Source organism: Pieris napi, chromosome 6, assembly GCF_905475465.1.
Source record: "Pieris napi chromosome 6, ilPieNapi1.2, whole genome shotgun sequence".
Lineage (NCBI taxonomy): Eukaryota > Metazoa > Arthropoda > Insecta > Lepidoptera > Pieridae > Pieris > Pieris napi.
The window spans coordinates 6,905,541-6,928,496 of NC_062239.1; the positions used below are offsets into that span (position 1 = coordinate 6,905,541).

At 31.7% G+C, this 22,956-nt stretch overlaps 1 protein-coding gene across 1 annotated transcript in view; it reads right to left on the reverse strand.

Annotated features, from left to right (window-relative positions):
- The window catches only part of LOC125050405 (tumor necrosis factor alpha-induced protein 8-like protein), a 40,179-nt gene that overhangs the window by 15,263 nt on the left and 1,960 nt on the right, over positions 1-22,956 (reverse strand). The window contains exon 2 of the mRNA XM_047650248.1: positions 6,115-6,184. Coding sequence (XP_047506204.1) covers positions 6,115-6,127 — 13 coding nt within the window. The 5' untranslated portion in view covers positions 6,128-6,184. The remainder of the gene's footprint in view (positions 1-6,114; positions 6,185-22,956) is intronic.

The following is a 22,956-nucleotide window of genomic DNA, read 5'->3' on the forward strand; positions in this document are numbered from 1 at the left end:
ATGTGTTCTGAAGCACACCTGTGTGCCTGAGCACAGAATGTTCCTAATTGCCTATTAAAAATAATTACGGATCAGCTAACGAAATCCGAGGCCCAGACTTAAAAGATTGTAGCGTGTATTGGTATATATATTACAGAAAGTAAAAAAATGCATTTTGTTTAAATGTTTAGTTCAAATCGAGTGTTTTTACAAACAAATGAGTTACGATCTATTCGTATCAATTTAACCCTCAAATTCTGAGTCGAGACTTAGGTTAAGTGTGACTCTCGAATGTCAAGTACGTATTGTATTTGACACACATGAGTCATACTTAGCGCTAAGGGTAAGTTTCATAAACGATGCTTAGCGGTCTGACTTGGGTCCGTCAAAAATGTGTTCAATTTTTAACATTTCATAGTTACTGGATCTATTAAAGTTCTTAAGTCTCTGAATCATGCCCTAACTAGACTGTAAATATGAATTTTAAATCTCATAACCTTAACATGAACTTAATTAATATTGAGAGCACGTAACAAGGAAGATATCCATTAAACTCCGTCCTGTAACGGTGCTTCGTTGATGAAGGATCTAACCAAATTACTCATGATGTAAAATTATATTTAACTAGTAAAATCACTTGCAGTACAATAAGTTATGACCAAATTTAATAAAGAATTACTTTATGTCTATCATGAATAATCAAGAGAGTAAATTAGACGGTTTTATGGAAAATAAAATTATCCAGACAATTTATTAAAAGCATTAAAAAATAGTAGGCCCTAGGCTACCAATCATCACACCACTCTCTTCATCAATTTAAGGCATTGATCAGAAAATATATAGCCATCAGAACTAATGGTAGGTAACAAATTTCAGATCAACAGGAAGGGGGTCAAATTTCAACTAAATTTGACCCAAACAGCTAAAAACACAGTTAAAAGGTATTATCATAAAACTCAATTAGTTAAAGCGAATACAAATGTTATTTGGCACGTAAACAAATAGGGTAAATTGATACTATTTATTTGCTACAAAGTACTGGTACAATATTGAAAGTGATTCCCAAACAAATTGTATAAAGTAGAATAAAATGTAGCTAACTTGGAAAAGCTAGTTAGAAACAAGACGCGCGACGTATCGAACTTTTCCATTCTGGTAACAAAAGGAATGAATAAATAAAAACTTATAGGCTAGGTCAAGCAATTCAGTTCATTTAAAAATTACCTGGTGATAAAACTCTTTATAAGCATCTTGTGAAACAATTTTGCGATGAAAAGGAGTGGCGGGGATTACGTCCTTGTTTTGAAAACTGGCAATAAATTTGGAAATATTTGATGTTGTTTTCCATATATCATAAGTCTACTAAAATTAACATATTTAAATAATTTTATTTTAAAAGTCATTGTAATAAATTGTCTCGGCACTAACTGTATAAGTAAGAAGGCTCAATAGCGCAATAGATAGACTTATTTCTCATTATCATTTTTATAATCAAAATTTCAACTCGAAATATCTGTTAACTAGGATTCGAACCCAATACCAGTGCTAGGCGTATAAAATAAAGTAAAATAAGAAGACAAAATAAAAACGTTTATTTGATTACACACACACACATAATAGAAATACAAACACTAAGTTTTTGTCATCAGCAATACTTGTAAAACTTGAAACCAATTATACATACAAATATGTAAGAAACAAAACAAAATGTACCATATAAAACTTTGCAATAAAAACTACAAAATATTTTATAAGGCACATAAAGCTACCAACAAACCGTAAGGTATAAAAACTGAAAGTGAATTTTTTATTTGTTGAATCTAGGTTACTGTTTCAACTATCAAGGTGAGTCATAAAAACTTAATTACTTCATGAAGACACAGTTATTCATGGACTAAGCCGCAATAAAAAAAACACACTTTATTCATAAATAAGTGTTACATAGTTTGAAGTACGTCAGTAATAACATTTGATAAAAAAAATCAAGATGTTAATTTGTAGGCTTGCCTTAATCAGCCTTGCCTACAGTTAAACAATATTTTGTCCGAAATCAAACCTAGAACCGGGGCTTGAAACAAAATCACTTTTCGACAGTCGCGACCCACTTACACTAAACGAAATTGTATGGGAATGACATTTGCTCACGCTTTGTCACGTGACCATTTTTAAACAAATTGGCTTGGCAGTAGTGGGTCACGCCTGTCAAAAAGTGATTTTGTCTCAAGCCCCCTGATACACCATATGTACTGCCTTATTTACTACTAAGCGCGAATATTTTACATTAAGTATCGCTAATCAGCATTTTTCATGTATTATGAGTGTTGTATAAATGCTAATGTAAAGTCATTTTAGACTTTCTTCTAAGAATCTTCGATTTTTAAATTTGGAAGCAGAGATTTCTCTGAGAATTTGATGTTTGAAATTTGCTATTGCTGTAACTATAGCATATTATAGAATAAAACAATTTAGCAAATCTTTTCTTATTATAGGATGAGGATTTTAATTTACGACTGACTTCAAATCGCGCTAAATCTAAATAAAAAATCATCCTTTAGTAAAAAATGTTTTTAACGGATTTGAAGTTATGTTTTAATATAAATTTACAATTTTAAATTAAACGGACGTTTCGCGTGTAAAAGTATCACAGCTGTAGAAAAAGTTGTGTTTTCTGTATTTATTTCCCCGGAGTTGGTATCGACTGCTGATACTTTTTGACTTTCAACACTTTTTGTCTTCAGTCACTGTGACCACGCACGCTGTAAAGCACGTCTATGTCTAAAAGTTATGTCAATAAAAGACAATCATCCTTTAACTAACCAAACAGAACCTTAATAAATTAAAATTCTCAAGAGACCCTTTGAGGTCAATGTCTCAAATTGGGGATGGAAATAGGTCCATTTAATTTTAGAGAGTCCGGAGCGTCACCTAAATGTGTTAAAGGTTAATGACCTCAAATCAAAGGTATCTAAAAAAAAACTTTATATCTATAGTAGCGAGGTGAAATGCGAAGCTGAAGACCGAACAGGATGGAGGCTCCTGGTGGACGACCTCTGCTTCATCCAGAAGTTATAGAGATAGCTCTTCATGGTTGTAATGGCTAGTACTAAGACGTCATAACCTGAATCGCGCTATTGAAGTGTTTTGAAGTAAAGAATACATATATATTATCTTGACATCAGCCAATAGCCTTCAAGTCGGCCATTCAGTGGTTGTAAGTCTGATCGCTGAATGTCCCTTCAGGTTGGAGGAAGAGAATAAGTTCTTTTCTCCACAACTATAAGTTTAGTATCGTACCCGCACCCGTACAGTACTTTGGTACAATTTGTGAGTACAATACGATAATAACAGTGCTGGGCAGCATACGTATTGATTTATTGGCCAATTTACCTGTGTTCAAGCGATACATGATAGCTTTCGACACTAAAATGTTTCGTTTCTATTTTATATAAATAAAAAATACTTAAAATTTTCGAAGTATTTTGGGACTTAGAAACTCAAAACTATCAACAAAAGAGGTATCTTGATGCTATTAGGGAATTCCTCTTCAGACCAAATTAAGACATCAATAAAACCCGTAATATTTGCAAGGCATAAAATTAAAAATATTTATTTATAAAAAAAATATTTAATTATTTTTGAGTTCACACATGTAAATGTTAAAGGTCATTGACCTTAAACCAAATAGGAACTCGAGAAACCTTTACATGTGTAGGAAGAAAATTAATTTCACCTTATAATATGAGTTTCGTGTAATAACAGGATTTTGAAGGTAAACAACATTATGATTATATTTGATCTTGTAAGAACTCAATTTTGAATATGAGAAACATTACATACCTCTATCGCAGTGGTTAATGTTCTTATTTAATTTGAGGCCTTGTATTCGATTCAGTTTAAGAAAACCTTACATATAAAATTGTACTCAAATAAGTGCAGTTTTAAGGATTTTTTATCTTCGATATATAATATATTCATGTTAATTATGCTAGAAACGTGCTGAGAATATTTTGATTAAAATATTTGTATACTACGCAATTACGCGCAAATATAAACATAAGCAAGACTACTCAAAAGAAAAAAACAGCAATCTTGTACGTTGTATTCCTGAAAAACACTGCGACTGTCTGCGCAGGTGACCTGACACGGAATGACCCATATAACGCAACACACTATTATCATTTTTTTAAAGTTAAATAATATATTCAAATATTTTAAGTTCGCTTTTCTATAAAAAGCCTGCATGTAATAAATATCCATCAATATATTTCAACTTCGATTTAATTTAACAATATTGAACTACGCAGCGCATTTGGCCTTGGGCTTCTTGGAAGCGTTGCTAAGCAACCAGCTGTCAAGATATCCTTTGTGTACCTGTTGTGTATAAAGCTAACTTGATATGTTTAATGGACTATGAAAACTATAGGCAAATTCATGGATTTTAAAGGTCTTATAAATGCTAAGTGATTAACAAATAAGTCTTGCTTTAAAATTGGTATTTATTGGGTATTCTGTGCACCTCGTATGTTACCGAGACTGTAAGCAAAACCTTAAAAAACGCATATAATTATATACGTGAAAAAATAATGGATACTTAAAAGGTATACAGTGCAAAGCGATCAATTCTTATTAAATTAATATTGTATGTCGTCGTTTAGAGGACGCCTTGACCGCTTAACGAATCCAGGACACCGCCTACTCACCGAAATTTTACTAATAAAATATCGAATTTAGCACTTCTACAATCATATTATAAAGAGGAAAGATTTGATTGTTTGATTGGCTCCAATACTAATGGACCGACTTGTAAAATTCATTCACCAATTAAATCCTACATTACTTATGTACATAAGCTAAATAATAGGGACACATAACTCGGATAATGTAACCCAAACTAACTGTGCGTAAACTATCGACAAGATAGTTAAGACTGGAGAAAAGTGACTGTACTACAGTTTTATCGAAGGCGCCAATATCTGTCTAAGTATTATAAAAAATATCCAGGCCCAATCAAGCTATTACGAGACTAAAAGTACAGAAAATGTTTCAAACTAACAAACTATCTTTATTAAACAACATGAAACATTTATTGGTAAACAGTAATAATTAAAATATGTATTTGTATCGCAAAATTTGCATAATTTTTTGTCATGAATATAAAGTCATAGATATTATAAAACAATTCACTATGGACTTCAATATTTAGTAAAAATGTCTTAGTAAACCCATACGATTTATTTCAATAAAAACACGTGTGTGAAAATCTTAAAAAATCCGAGCAAGCGGAAAATAAAATAAAGTACATAGAGGTCCTTGGATTATTTTGCGTCGTCACAAATTCCTTAACTCGACGTCCTATGTAAATGATGAACCCTCATGCTATTTAATGAATAATATACATGATATTGGATATATATTACTATACAATTTATTACGCGATATTTTTGCTATACAGTCACATTAACTATATACATTAGGTATTCCGACAAATATTGAGGGAATGATGATAGATATTACTTTCTGCTTCATTCTCAAGAAGCCTACCGAAAAGCGGTAATCGTTTCAAAAACAAAAATGGCTTCTTAACGTACACTTCTGAATATCTAATACATATATAAAATTCTCGTGTCACAATGTTCGTTCTCCTCCTCCAAAACGGCTCGACCGTTTCTTAAGAAATTTTTTTATGCATATTCAATAAGTCTGAGAATCGGGCAATATTAATTTTTCATCTCCCTAAATGTTATGGTTAAAATGAATGGTTTCCCACCCCTAAATTTTCATTTCTAGACAAAATATTTTGTGTTTATTTTTTTAGGATACAGCATTCAAAAATACATATAACCCTTAATTTTACCCCTATTTTTTATTATGGTAGATAGTTATTTTATTGAACTAAAAAAATGGTTTCCTAGAAATAATATATATATGGCAAAACAACGTTTGCCCGGTCCTAGCTGACATAACATACACACATATATGTATATTTATACAACTTTTGTTAACTCTATCATGTTAGTACGACCCATATTATGCTTCACCATATGAGAAAGCTGCATGTTTTGTGATACAACAGATTTATATACAGACAATATTTACAAACTTAAAAAACTAAAAATAACAAAAAATAAAACTTACAAGTGGCTACCATGAAGAAAACTTAAAAATACTCGAGGCAAAAGAAAATCGGCGACTATATTTCCAGCTCCTGTAAACAAAATAAATAAAAGAAATTAAAACAAAAATAAAATAAAACATAAATAAGTAATTAACAAATAAGTATAATATGGTGTGATATAATACAAAGTTGTGAGTTAAATATGCCAATATAAATAATGTGTCGCGCAAAATGATTTTTGAAATAAAATTTCTTTAACGGATATTAATACGAATTTATTATCTAATATATAAAATTATCGTGTCACAATGTTCGTTCCCCTCCGAAACGACTCGACCGATTCTTATGAAATTTTTATTCTTATTCGGTAAGTCTGAGAATCGGCTACTATCTATCTTTCAAACCCCTAAGTGATAAGGGGTGTCCACCCCAAATTTTTTATTTTTATTTTGAAGATTTTTTTTGTTTTTATTTTTTTATGATACAGCATACAAAAATACAACCCCTATTTTTTATTATTGTAGATAGTTATTTTTATTAAGCTAAAAAAATGTTGCCTAGAAATAATATACATGGCAAAACAAACGTTTGCCGGGTCAGCTAGTTATTAAATATATTCCAGGCAATTTTTACAGTTAAAAACGTAAAATTAACGTTTATATATCATTAATTAAGCATACCAGAGACATTATTAAATTTATTTACAGAAATAAAACAAGTTACACGGGCGCATAACAGCATTACCGTGTAAGGATAATAAAGTTAACGATCGTTTCCTCGGTCTATATTTAAATCCTTTTATCCGAGACTGGCGGATGCTGGAAAAATTACTACACGCTCTAATATTCTTTTTTATTAATTTATTCTGAGAAAGACTTTAATTTTACGGAAATTGATTGTTTCTCGTAAAGTGTAAAATTATTAAATTCTGATGAAAGTTTTTTTATCCTTTCCTATATTTTTTATGTGACAAGTATATAATATACATCTTTATCAAAAAAGAAAGTTATAGTGATACATATATAATACTACCCTGATTAAAAATATTGATTGAAAAAAATTTAAAAAATTTACTACATGTAAATTATATAAAAAAATATTTTTTTAAAAATATTAATTAAAATACTCTGGACTGAAATTTGCTAGGCAACCCATATGGATTATATTTATTGACATATTAAATTAAATATAAAATACGTTTCATTAAATAAGCATCTCGGTGAAGGTCGTTGTATATCGGGATCTTATACAATAAAGAAAATCCATTAAAGCCGGGGTTCTAACGCCCGAACTGAGCATTGGACATCGTGCTGAACCACTAGTATGTATCCTTCCATCCTTTGCACAAATTAACATGTAAAATCAATTAAGTATTCTAGTCTATCTAGAATTCTTACAAAATATCGCATCTTAACTGTAGAGGAAGAGATTTCTATCTCCTCCCACATCAGTTTAAGTACACTTAGACAGCTTCCTCACTTAAAGATATTATCCCATAAGCATAATTTATGGATAATGTAGAATTTAATTTAACATTTCTTGTGTCGTATTACGCATATACCTGCTTGATAACCGGATTAAAATTTGCTGTACTATATTTGTATTTTATGGTTAAGGGTACTCTGTAAATCCCAATGTTTATGTCAGAAATATGTATGTATGGAATTCGTACGCTCTAGCATCTTGTTTAACCATTTCTCTATTTTTTTATCCGAAATTTAGTACTAATATTGAAACTGAAATAACTATTAAACTAACGCTGTAAGCTTTGTTACTTTTGTGATTTTGAATCTCTTTAATTCAAACTTACAACTAAACCTCTTATTTACAAAATTTAAATCAGTTTAGACTGATTTAACTTAAGTAGTTTTTCGTCTCTTTCTGTCAAATTGTGTTTACACTTTGATGAAAAGATACAAAAGTAGTAGTAAGTATTTTAGTTGAAAAGAGTGCAATTAGACTAATTTTATGAATAAAAGGGTTTGTTTTCAAAAAAGTAAAAATGGATAATTTATTAGATTCATTTTTTTACACCAAAGAGGGGGCAGAAGGAAAGAAGACTGTTAATTGATACCGCCGCTACCGTCACCCATATACACTCCCACAGCCAGAAGGCTCGCAAGTGTGTTGCCAATATTTTAATAATCAGTACCCTTGTAAAAAGGACGATAAGTAAAGATCCGGAGATACTTCATTGATACTTCACTGGTATCACATAATAGTAACGCTCAATTGTAACATACAGTAACTTAATGATCAATCAAACAATTTCAGCATTATTGAATGAGAGTAAATGAAAATAAAACGCTAAATTAATGACTCAACAAATGACCAGTTACTCGTGACAATGACTTAAGTGGTTACAATTAAACTATCATTATCAACGTACAGCTAATAAAACACAATATTCTAAATGACTAAATAAGTTATTTTTAGTTTCTAGGGAAGTCCTAAAACATGAGTCATGTAATGATAATAGCGAAGTCAATACTTTGAGCAGTCCTACAATTCAATATTTTTATTTATGTATATGCCGGAGCAATACTGTCAACTGCCATAATATAACAAAACATAATATAAAGCCGAATGTGAGCTGAATAGTCGTTTATTTATAGATCTAGCAATATCAAATGAAATGCTCTGGGGGCTTAGTCTAGTCAAGAACTGTCATTTTCATACAAATTTAGTTTTCGACTTTTGACAGAAGTGTATACTGTTAAGGCATCCTGACTTCACTTTATATATAACTAGCTGGCCTGGCGAACATCGTACCGCCTAACACTCGATTCTTTATTTGAAAGAAAGTTGATAATACAACAAATACATTATGTCAAAAAATAAAAATTTACCTTCCCGGAACCCCTCCACTAACACACTGAACTTTATGATATGGTATTAAAGTTCAAATTGCCTTTAAATATTATTACGAATATTTTGTATGGGAATATAGAAAAGTGTTGTTTTTAGACTTTTTCACTCAATTTTTTAAAATTTTTCCCTCGTAAGAACCATCCTCGTACTTCAAGGAATATTATAAAAAAAGAATCAGACAATCCGGTCAAGTCGTTTTCATGTTATGTCGTGACAACGGAAAACGGGTTTCATTTTTATATATATAGATGGCGACTTCTGTGTAAATCACAATTCCGCCAATGTCGCGTTCGAAGTCTTCACACGGTGAGGATAGATTTGATAGATTGAATTTAATCTAAACAGAGTTACCCAAAACAAAAATGACGTCACAATAAAGACAACACACACAGACATCTAATAATATATACAAGAGGTTAACATTATACTACAAGGTATGGAGGGGAGAATCTTATTTATAACTTAAATTTATTAACAGAAATAAATTTCCCTAAAATTTTGACGATAGGGCTGGATGGGAGGGACAGTAGGGAGTTAAGTAGGGAGGTTACATGGACGAGGGAAATTTGGAGAAAGATGGTCAAATAACGAGTCATTAATTAAATAACAGTTAAAACGGCATCTTGACTAAGCCCCCTGAACTGATTTGACTTTGACGTTCTTAATTTATAAGCTCTGTGACATATGCTACAATGGCAGCTGACAGTTACGCCATTGCTCCGACTTATACGTACGCAAAGAATTAATTCCGGGTCTTGAAACAAAATCACTTTTCTACCTCCGGACCGATTTAAAAAATTATTTTACTTTTAAAATACTGAATTATCCCATAGTCACTCTACACTTATTTTCAAAATATAAAAAAATAAGTCCAGCCGTCCAGGGATAGGCCGCTAGTTAATAATACATTTACAATACAGAAGATTCTCATTATAATTATAGAGAAACCAAAGTTAATTATGTTTGTTTTAAAAGAAGCATTTACATATGTTTTGAAAGTTAATACATTTTGTGATAATACCCAACAATTTAAATTCTGTTATATTGAATTGTAGATACTTAAAAGATTTTAAATTTATTTTCGAGTTAAACGTGCACAAATGTAGGGAATTTAGTACTAAAGATGTATATATGACCTAACTATTCATGTCCGTTCTCGTCTTCTAAAGTAAGTAGCAATATTCTTCACAATTTTAAATTTATTGCATATATAAAACGACAATAGCAAGTATATCCCATTATTCTCATCTGTTACATCTGTTTGTAATGTCGGATGTTGCGCAGTTGTATTTTCTCCCTATATACGAGCACATGTACCAGACATATATGTTATATATAACTTATAAGTTATGTTATAACTGAACCGCAGTCGAAACTTTCAAGAGCAATTAAACTTGACGTTTAGGTATGTAATTAAGCGACCATAGATATAATGAGTGAGAGACAAAACTACAAGCAAACTAGATCTCAATAGCTTATTAGATGGAAAGAAAAGTCATTTAATGAAGACAATTAAAGTGTGATCTTACGGAAATTAATTAACATTTATAAGACGACCAATAAATTTCTAGTTTGTAATAACAAAATGCCTTTAAGTTTATTAATAAAGGTTAAAGCACTTGAGGTTAAAAAAAATGAGCCCTAATAAGGCAGGTGTTTGTTTGTATACATGCTGTCATCATTTGTAAGGCGAATAGGAAATTTTAGTATTATTATACAAATAACTTTTAGCGTTACTGATTTTCTACACACTAATGAGATATCGCAATCCCACCTGAAATTGAGATGCGGCCTATTAGAGGACACGCCTGTCCAGATGTCTATGCAAAATAAACCACGTGACTGAGTTATGAAGGAAACGTAAGTTTACGACACTACAAATATGAAATACTTAATCTCGTTATGTTGGCGGAAGGAAAACATGTTTATAATTGTATTAAAACCCTTCGAGCTCCTTATGTGGTATTTCTACGGATTTAACAATAACTTTATACGATCCACGGTTACAAAAACAACGCTCTTACTTTTGTATCCTTTATTTGGTCAATATATGAAGAGCGGTATTAAAATACAACATTCAACATTCAAGTTAAACAAGATTTTAATTTATAATACTATTAATTTATTGCAATTTAATTAGATATTAAATATTATATCTAAATTGAGCATTCTGATTAACGAACTAGGTTTGGATATCCTTAGATTCTCCCCTCAGAGTTTGATATAAATTTTCCTTATATTTTTATAATAATATGTGAATCGATGTATTTATTTTTCTCCGTGTAATTGTTATGTATTCCCATAAATTCTTGTTACATATAATCTTGTATTTTTTTTTTTTATGTACATTGGCAAGTTTTAATAAATACAAAAACTAAACTTCCGATTATTATAGAAGTCCTCTATACAAAGTATTTAATATTTAATACGAACAAGTGGCTAATCGAGTTTTTCTTGGTTGCTAAAAATACCGCTTATAATATTCAGATGAATCATTAACAGGATAAAGGTTGATACTAAACAGAACGTTGACCAGACCATCACTGAATGTGGGATTAAAATTATTTTCATTATGCTTTGTGATATTCTTTAGCGTCTTATGGTAGGAAATACAGTTTTAAATTATTGTCATTTATATATATATAATATTTTGTATATGTAACTTTCGATGACAAAGTGGTTCTTTTGTCAATCACTACATCATTATTAGTCGAAATTAGGTTTTTTTTTAAATGCAATGAATGGAGGAATCTTTATCACACATACTATCTTTAGTGGTAAATGAAGTGTTTGTTTAACTCCTTTATGTTTGTTTAATTCCTTACGGAAATCTTATGAATCATAGAAAATGCCTCTGCAATGAAACACTAATTTTGATTTGGGAAATAATTAGTGTGTTTGGTTACGTCAATACATAATAATGTGTTGGACTTACTACAATTCTATAAACTCATCATACCATATATATATTATCTACAATTTACATCATATTTGTTGTGTGTTTTATGTTTTTTGTTTAAATGTGTATTCCGTTTTTGGCTTTTATGTGTTGTTTAGATATTATTGTTATAAATGTAGCTGTGGGAATACTGGATATCAAATAAATCAGCATTTTATATATTTATTAAAACAAATTAACACTATTTTAAAATTCTTCTCCGCTCTATCGAATAAAATCATTGCTACGATTCGTAGATTTTTCTATTGAAAACGCATTAGACAGTTGTCCTTTAAAAATGTCTTCTTATTTCGGGATCTCTACTGTGGATATTTTTTAACTAAAGATTGCCAGAATCCCTATATACAAGGTGTATGTACACACATAAAGACGCTTAACAGGTCTAGCTAATAAACTTGCACTTATCTTGAAGATTACTATGTACAGTATTGCTTTGGAAGTTCCTTAGATGAAATGGTTGATTGCAGCTTGCATTCTGATTTACAAACTTTATTTCCCAATTATAAATATCGAAAATTCTTAAGAAAGTTCATCTAAGAGATGTGTGAATTCTATGTCGTTTAAGAATCGATTAATATTTTTAACAGCTGAGTCAAATGATTAGTCATAACGTGATTTATATTGCTTTAAGAGTGCGTGAGAAAATTCAATTTCCTTGCACCGTAATCGTTCCGGTTTCTTACTCTACATGATAGCGGTCATGTTTTATGCAGATTTTAGATGTTAACCAAGGTATTGGCAAAAATCTGCTAAGAACTTACTTTAAAAGCTATTCCATACATTTCAAAATAAAATACGTAACCTAATTAAAGTACAAATATTCCCTTCCTAGTTTCCCGCACGTTTTCATGGTCACAATTTGACGGAGTTAAATTACAGCTGAAGTTGGTATTTCTAGCGATAACCGGAAATGGTCTAGTTGGTGTATAAAATTATTAAAACATTCAAGTATTTTTTTTATGACCTAACAATCTCTTCCGCTTTATAAATTACTATAAATTTTATTAAGAAATATAATCATTGGAATAATCATATTTTTTATATCATAAACAAATATCATATAATCGTCGGAAATAACGCAGAACTGAGTGACATAGAAATAATCGTATATAACACAAAACAATAGGAAGGAATCATTTCACCTTACTTTCGCGCCAAGTAAAACCGTGAGAGATGACAACAATAATATGAGATGCTGTAGACGTACCAAAATATTTGATATGTATGCGAGATAAAGGTAAATGTTTAGGTATACAAGTGCGTAGACGATTTCAGTACGAAAAGTAGAGTGAGGAATTATTTTTATAAATCCTTTTATTCTCACTGATGCAAATAATATAAGTTATAAAAAAAACATATGCGAGTAATTTTTCTACAAGACAGGTTCTTAAGTTATTATTATAATACTCTGTAATAATATTTTTTGTTAAAAAAGGGCTGTTAAACGCTGTTTATTATTTATTATAGGCTTTAGTTTTCTGAATTAGAACTGGAATTTGTAACTAAAGATTTTTAAGTTCTTTAACATTTTAATGAATGTTTTGGTTGTTAAAAACTAATCCTCTTCATAAATTATACAAATTAATTTACTATTATGTATATATTATATGTTTGGTCCTTGTTAGTCTCGTATGATAACGAAACTATTTGATATTTAAATATACCTAAAATACGGGTTTATACGTACTTTAGTTTGAGTAATACCGTCAGATACAATCAGAAAGGAAAAAAAAACAAATAAACAACGTTTTTTTGTTTAAAAACTGCCACAACTCATTCCCTAGCACGATATTTGAGTAATCCTTAACATTATAAAAAGGATTTTGCGCGTAGGATTATAAATATGTTATCTTCGCAAGTCATTAAAACTAAATCAGTGATTTAGCTAACGTACACTTTCGTCTCTTTCTGTCAAATTGTGTTTAGGCTGCGAGGAAGAGGAACATATGAGTGAAGTTAATAATGAGATTAGTTGTTACGACAAGTACATGAAGTAGTTTAGGTATTTGAATTTACAATTACATTTTGACTTCACCTTGAAAGACTAGTAGACGTGCATTTTCCAAATAACGTCGTATTTTTTATTTATTTATTCACACTTCGTTACCTTATACAAAAACATACATTTAAAGAAAGCAGGTTACATAAGTTATTAGGCAATGAGCGGCCTTCTCGCTAACAAGCGATTTCTTGCAGGCAACCCTAATATGGAACAATAAAACGTATTGTGTATTTCGAAAAATTCTGTAACGATGAACATCCCACGTCTATGTTTGTAAGACCCTTTGCATGTTAGTTAGTGACTCACACTCGGGTTGAATATTGCAAAAATGTAGACATTACGTAAGAGCCAAACCGGTCATAGAATTTTCCAAAACATACATTTTATACTAAAGATTTATAACTAATGTAACAAAATACAAGTCAACTGGTATATTGACACCACCGCACAAACACAATACTAAAAGCAAGTGCGTTGCTGGTGTTTGAAAAATTAATACGCTATTTTCTTGAAGGAAACATATTTGGAAAGTACATTAGTATTGATAATAACAGACTAGGAACAACAACCTCACGTCACGTATATCTATATATATGTTAACGTTAAATTGTAAACACCGTTAGATTGTAATCTATCTCGCGAGATTATAAACTGTCGAAAGATTGTGAACCTCAGCTTACTGCTTACAATTTAACGTATTATTATTCGGTAGATTGTACTACACTAACTTAGTTATCATTCAAACTTCTTTGGTCAATTACAGATTAATTTTACTTTCCAACAATTTCATATAACTACCGAATAATAATACGTTAAATTGTAAGCAGTTCGTTGAGGTTCACAATCTTTCGACAGTTTATAATCTCGCGAGATAGATTACAATCTAACGGTGTTTACAATTTTACGGTGACATATACAACATTTGATCTGGCAAGTGTTTAAATTGATACAATTATTTGGTGTATTTATTTAATTTATAGTAATTACCTTGTAATTCAGTGTAATCAGTAATCCATCTTCGACGACATTAAAATTGCATTGCAAAAACGTTAGGTTTTCGTACAAAGGTGAACGACCTCGTAACTGGTTTTCAAAATTCCTTGACACAGGAATTGACATTAATGCATTTATAATCAATTAGACATTTCGTTCAGACATAATACTGTTACATGCAGAAACTTGTCTAGATTAAATTAGATTAGATTTATTAGTTTTTTAAAGCCAAAAATTCCTTGCCTTTTTGTGCCTTTATAATGTGGAAGAGTATTTAGACCATACGTTTTGAAACAATTATAAATATCTAAACTGTTCTTATTATTAAACGCATTATGATTATTAATATGGCATTTGCATGTTTATTTTTATATGGCTGATTGTGCAGATTTTTATAAATAATCAATATGAATATATGTACCACTTTCTTTAGATTTAATTATTTATTATTTGCTAGAATACCTAGGTGTTTTAGAACTACTATTTTCACTAGAACTTCACACATAGACAAAAATTATAAAATTCTGTTTTTATTATCCAAACATGAAACTATTATTAAATGACTGATTTAATCCATCGGTTAAAAACCGTTAACGGTCGATTGATGTCCAATTTTACGTCAATTATGGCAAAACTAATTCTAATAGAAAACTGATACCGTATTTTGTTTCTATGGCATATATAAACAAGTAATTACGAATCTATCTAAATATCTAAAATACGTCTTTTTTAATAGGGGGATACACGACCCTACGGGACGCCCATAAAGAGCAGTCTTTGAGCCCATGGACACTCATCTAGTGGGTACATTACGGGCCGCTGTAGGAGTATGCTTTTTTTTAAATTGTATGTTGTACCTCCCAAGGAAGTCCTCCACCGGGAGTCGATTCAGTTCGATAATTCGTAAAATAAAGTGCCTCGTGAAGCGGACCGTGGAATATTTCCAGCTATCGTCATACCTTACCATAATGACTACTATACCTACAGAAAGAAAAATCCAAGATTGTAATAATAATGGTATAAGTTTCGAAATTTCCAAAAATACTTTAAAATCGTCGCCGCATCTTAAAGTAAATAAATAAGATACTAAAATTGAGGAAGATATCCATCAACAGCCAAAAGACATTAAAGTGAATGGAAAATTAAGCCATTCCGTTTGCATATCAAATTTTCTTTACGGTTTCTAATCCAAAGTCTGAAACGAGTCAAAGATTTTTCAAAAAAAGAATTACTGTTGAAGGGTTTATAAAAACGCTCTAAATTCGATTCGATTTCATGGAGAGTACGGCTGGCTTGTTTACTGGCGAAAGAAAAGTCACTTCGGTTTGTTGTCTATGTACCTACATATTGTACCTCCAACAAGACTTGACACGTGTAAACACAATGAATTTATTTTTAGACTTTTCACAAGACAAAGTACATGAAGAAATGTGATCACCAAGGACAATACCCGCTTCGTTCCCCTTCGCAGACTATGAATCATGAAAAAAACTGGTTTCCGTGCGTTATTTCTAATTGCCACATCCTTGCTTTGTTAAGACCCTCGAGCGTTATATACTTCACTACTTAGATTTAAATTCTTTATATATTTATTACAGACATACATACATTATCCTTACAGACTATGCCAATACGAGAAACATTACATAAAATATAATAAATTACATATATAATATTAAACACATAATATACACAATATCGCTACTGTGAATTAACTGGGAACATATAAATATGTCGATAGTGTCGGGGACAGCAGTAAGCGCAACGTCTTTGATAGCGGGGATCTGTGCAACAGACTGGTTCTTGCCCTTGGTATCGCAAATAACCTAGGCCTACGCCGTCGCACATATCCCATAGGTGCTAAGAAACCCAGTTCTTGGAGTACACTTGGGTTGCACACTACACCCCTCAAGACTTTCAGTACGTAGTAGTTAAACATCTGTGACAGACTTTTAACTGAAAAGATTCAATTTTTGATTGCTAAAGTAGTAGTATAGCACAGCGTCATCAAAAATAAAACGTATATGTGTACTTATGTACACGCGTTAGAAGTTATACTTCTTTGGCGTAAGATAAAAATCTTTTCAAAAATTGTATTCTACGTTTGTAGAAAAAACGACACTAACGATACTAACGATTATAACGCATTATCTAGTTAAATAAAGTATATTTAGATATCACAAAATTTACGGTTTTCTACTCTGATAATTATTCCCTAACGCGCAAAAAAAACTTCAAAAACAAAGCACTAAGGAGTCGGAGCGGTTTTCCCTAGTGGCTGGAGCGACTCTCAATTTTCAGATCACACGTTCCAATTACGGCTGGGCTCCAATAGGCTTTTTTTCTACTAACGCAATTAACACTCAATGGTACGGTGAAACTCTCATACTTAGACAGCAAAATAAAATACTAAAATTATGATCAGACACAGAAAGCTGGATAAGAAACAAATTTAAAAAGTCTGAGGCTGAAACCTAGGGCTGTAGCACCGCTTTTTTAAACCTATCATAATATTCAAGAAATCTTAATTGTTAACTTCCGAAGCTAACATTGATACAAGTGCAACGGGAAACAATGCAATAATAAGATTACTTGAACCTAATTAGCGGTAATATAAACATACATTAATACAAAGCCTTAATCGAATTAATAAAGACGTGCCAATGAATTTATAATTGACGCACGAAGCTTATTAATATTGTATAATCGTCTGTTGTTTGATCAATGCATAATGGCAGTGACTCAATGTTTGTATGAAAACTTATTAGTTAAGTTCAACATTTCCTTATATGACTCGGCTAAAATAGGTAAGTAAATGCTTTAATAATATTTAACCTAAGCTGCGTTTTACTAGTAGCGTGCGAGTCTCAATACTAAAGTAATGCGTTCTATTATAAAGGAATTTAAAACACTTAAAAAAATACTTTAACTCGAAAAAATGGAGACGTGACTTTGTAAAGAACCGAGAATCGACAGTGATTTCAGCCCTGCGATTCTGTAACTCACTTTTCGAACTCACACAGCGGTTTTCGCATCGGCGGTCGCTCTCAAATCAGTCGTGAAGCAGTCATTTTATAATTTGGCATTCTGAAAAGGTGGGAACTTATATTTTATTGTTTATCGCTTAACCGCTGTGTGAGTTCGAAAAGTGAGTTACAGAATCGCAGGGCTGCTCGACGAGACTTCTGCTCGGTATATTCATGAAGCTATCCTTTGCTAACTTAGTAAATTGAATAAGCAAAAGTTAGCAATTTTGTAAGGATATAACAGTTCGAATCACGGCTGTGCATTAATGAGTTTTTGAAATTATACTTCTTTTGGCGTGTTAGGGAAAAATGATGAAAGTAAATTTTCAACAACAACAATCAACACCCTGAAGTTAGATATAGTCGACATTTTAGTTTTTCTATTGTTAGTGTCGTTTTTCTTCAAACGTAGAATAAAATCTTGTTACGCCAAAGAAGTATAACTGCTAACGCGTGTACCGTGTACCGCGTGTGTAAGTACACATTTTTTTTCTATGCAAACCGGCTCGGCTTCCTGATGGTATATATATATATATTCCTTAAGCAAGTAAGTGTTAATTGCGCATATAGGATGCTGTTAAAACGCCCAACCCCAGGGTTGAGAATTGCATACATGACCACTTGAATGATTGCTCATTATAACCATATTAGAAAGCTTAGTACAAAGACTATACAACGGATGACAAAGCCGTTTCTTTACAACCTATACGCATCTGAACCAATTGATCCACGTCAATCCTTGAAATCGGTCCAAAGACCGTAAAAGTATAAAAATCAACAATAACTTCCTCAATTAAATTTATTACGATTTATTTAACATTTTTTATTGCAATAAGGCATTCATAATAAAATTTACGGAAGCGTAAAAAATATTATTTTGTAAGAGCGTTGCAAATAGCAGCAAATTTGTGACAGTAAAAATGCGTTGAATTTCATTACTTTGCTTGACGCTTGCGATTTCGACGACGTGGATTCAAGATATAAAAACTTGTATTTTTTTATTCATTTTACTATAATTAATACCTGGTAAGAATTAAACATCTCTAGAGGGCATTGAAATCTTTTAGCTAAAGCTTACAAATAATAGGAAAATCCTTTGCATTTGCAAATTTCCGACTAAGGCTATTCTTAGCTTAGAAATATTCCCTTACAAGCTGTCAATAACAGTTACCGTTGAAGCAGCTGTTTGCACACCTGCCGCCGGCTGCAAGGAACTTTTTTTCTTACAAGGGGAACGTATTACGTAATTATCATGTGAATATCTATTGTAGTACAAGGATGCCTTATTTATATTGACTGGTTTGATGCTCGTCGCAATAATGTCAATTGTCAATTGCTCGGTTATAATCTTCGTAGATCGTCGGCCATATTTTTCAAATTTTAAATTTCGAACTTTAATAATTTATTTATTGTAACATTGAAATATTTTTTAATCATACTCATCTTTATACACTTACATATAATAATAATTGTATAAACTTTTAAACTTTGTTGTTTATTAATATGTATTCAAGCTATACAGAGGAAATCGTAATTTTAAGACGTGTGACTCGCAAGAATGCCTGGACGCACATACACTATACCTTTAGCTTGTTTTTGAAAGCCCAATGCTAAACCATATAATTCTTTTAAGCAAATTTCATACCATTCTTTTATTAATTAGGGCCAATATATATCTTTTAATCTAATTAATGTTGATTCATGTTCATTCACATTCACATTTAAGTCTCTACTTTCCTATTGCACGATGTCAAGTACAACTCGAAGCGGTATTATTAATAATTCCTATAAACAGAGCATTGTATGAGATAAAGAGGGCCTCATTACTCGTACCCCTCAAACGTACCGGAATGTGGGGTCGACGCGACCCCGACCTTATATTCATGTTATGCCAAGTGCCTTACAAACGAAGAAATTATTCGCGTAAGGAATTAAGATTGATACGTTGATTTGTAAGTTGTTGTACTGCAATATTTTATGACGATTAGAAGTTCTTTTTAATACAAATAAGTAAAAATAAATCAGTGGCGCAACAACCTCTTTAGGTCTTGGATTTCTGAATCTGTTTCATGATCATTTTTAAATCTAATAGGCAAGTAGGGGATCAGCCTCCAGTGCCTGACACACGCCGTCGACTTTTTGGGTCTAAGACATGTCGGTTTCCTCACGATGTTTTCCTTCACCGTTCGAGCAAATGTTAAATGCGCACATATAAAGTCCATTGGTGCACAGCCGGGGATCGAACCTACGACCTCACGTATGAGAGTCACGAGTCATTGCTCAAATACCAATAAGTACATATAACAATAAAAAAGCAGTGAACATAAATCTGTGCTTCAGATTTCTGTCTGTTTCGTGTTCATTCATATTTCCTAATCAAGTACGTGATCCGCCTTCGCTGTCTGACACACGATGTTTTTTGGGTATTAGGCATGCCGGTTTTCCTCAACATTTTCCTTCAGCGTACTAGCAAGTGTTAGCGTACTAAGAAAAATTTATTAATTCAAAGCCCCGATTCGAACGCACGACAACGCCAATACTGATTAAATATATATGGGAGCGTTCAAGTATTACGTAACGCAATTTTTGAAGATTATTGACCCCCCCCCCCATGAACTCGCCGTAACGTTTTTCAGTACCCAAGTACAGTACTGTACCCAAGTCTAGTAAAACGTTTCATGACCACCTAGTGACTCTTTAGTTACTATTATGTGGTGTAAGTAGAAAATAATATTAACAATAACGCGTAATTCAATCTCCGCCCCGCATCGTAACGTTTTACAAAAGGCCCCCCCCCCCCCCCCTCCCAAAATTCTTTACGTAATACTTGAACGCTCCCTATATGTCGGTGCGAAAACGGACGTTTTATTAGAAAAATAATGTCAAAAGAGTCATATTATTCTTTAACCTACTAATAAATAAATGTAAATATCGTATTGAGCTCTCATAGATTTATTTTGGTTAATATTGTAAATCAAAACAGAACAGAGCGCTCTAAAGGAAGTATTACTTCCGTGAAAGTTTTTAATATCTAGGTAATTATTTAAATGAGTCGCTACTAACATGTTAATCGTAGTTATGTATAATTATTTAACATTCGGTACAAATCAGTACAATTATAATATGAATATGATGGCAAGGCGCCTTATCAGTTTCGAGCTTTCCAGGCAACCACTCTAAGGCAAATAGAATATGGCGCAAGAAGTGCAAAACCTAACACAATAATATAAACATATCAGATTAAAAAGATTCGTGATATTTTCCAAATTATGTTAGGGTTACGACGTGGACAAGTAATGCTATTTAAAGGAAAATAAATAATGAGCTAAGCTATTTGTATACTAATATCCGATACACATCTGTTATATAAAGTTAAACAATCTGCGAACAATACCAGCTAACTTCCATGAATGGAAACAATGCTGAAACTTCAAACGAAGTTTGGATAAGATACTATATCTTAAGTTGTAAACATCTGTTTTGTATGACAAAGTGCTTTGAAACTATCTTTATTATCTTCATTAAGTTTATAATTACAAAATGACTTGAGCATTTGGTATTAACGAATCAATACAACTAGGGGTTTTTAGAGTGTATTAATTCTGAAAAGGGTAGCAACACTCACGAGCCTACTGGCTTCCGGTCCATTATCCCGTTGTCCTGAAAGTTTTTTTGCGTTTTAAAAAGTTAACTGTGTTGGTTAGCCAAGACGATGTAATCCCTACCCTACCCTCCCTACCCAACCACGCTCTTGGCTTCAGATTGCATCCGTTTCTACGATGATTTTCATTTCATAGACAAATAGCTGATCAGCCTGTCTGACACATGACGATTTTTGGCTATGATAAATGGACCTTCACCGTACTAGCGAGTATTAGATACGAATATAGAAAGTCTGGTGCACAGCCGGGAATCGAACATATGACCTTAGGGAGAGTTGCACGCTAAAGCCACTAGGCTGTTGGCTTTTATAAAATATATCATATAATATTATGATCGTCGTCGTAAATCAAAAATAAAATAATTCAAAATGGGAAATTATGAATTTCTGGGCATATATATATTTTTATAATTAGCTGTCTTATATAAGATGTAGACTGTATGTTCCAAAAATAACCCGTAATTATTCAAGGTATTATAGTTTTATGTCAAAATTAATATCAGATCTACAAGGAAGCAATAGCCGACATGTCTTAGACCCGACGGCGTGTGTCAGGCACTGGAGGTTGATCATCTACTTGCCTCTATAAGATTTAAAAATGATCATGAAACAGATTCAGAAATCTGAGGCCAAGACCTAAAGAGGTTGTAGCGCCACCGAATTACTTTTTTTTTACAAGGAAGCAATGAGAAAACAATGACTACAAAGGATTCAATAAACTGCAACGTATTATATTTTTTTTAAATATGACGAAATTAGATAAACATTGATATCAATACTTAGTAAAAAAGCGTTCCTCGAAGATTAGATCAGATCCCTTATTTAAATATATTACGTTGTGGGACAAAATTTCGCGAGTCAACGAACTGTGAAAGTCTCTTTAATACGAAAATGATGAGAATTTCTTATAGGTTTTATTATTGGGTTGTGGCTTACATATCGTAAATATAGACGGTTTAATTAAATCAAGCTTAACACGAGAGAGAAGAAATAAGATTTGAACAGCATTCGAATGTATCAATACTATTTAAATACTAAAAAATATTAGTTTTTCATGAATAGCTTTCTGTTTTGTATCTTCATGAAGTTAGATTACGTATACGTATCATCATATTAAAATGTATTGTAATCTATCTCGCGAGATACGTATATGCATACAAATATGGCAATGTATAAATGTCTTATGTCTTTACGCCTATTATGCCTATGTATTTAAAAAATATTCATTGGAATCTTGAAATGTATATTATTTAAAAAAGGTATGACTTATATATATGCCATATTTGTATGCATATACGTATTAAAGAATGTAACTAATGCCAATTATCGATATATTATGATCGACACATG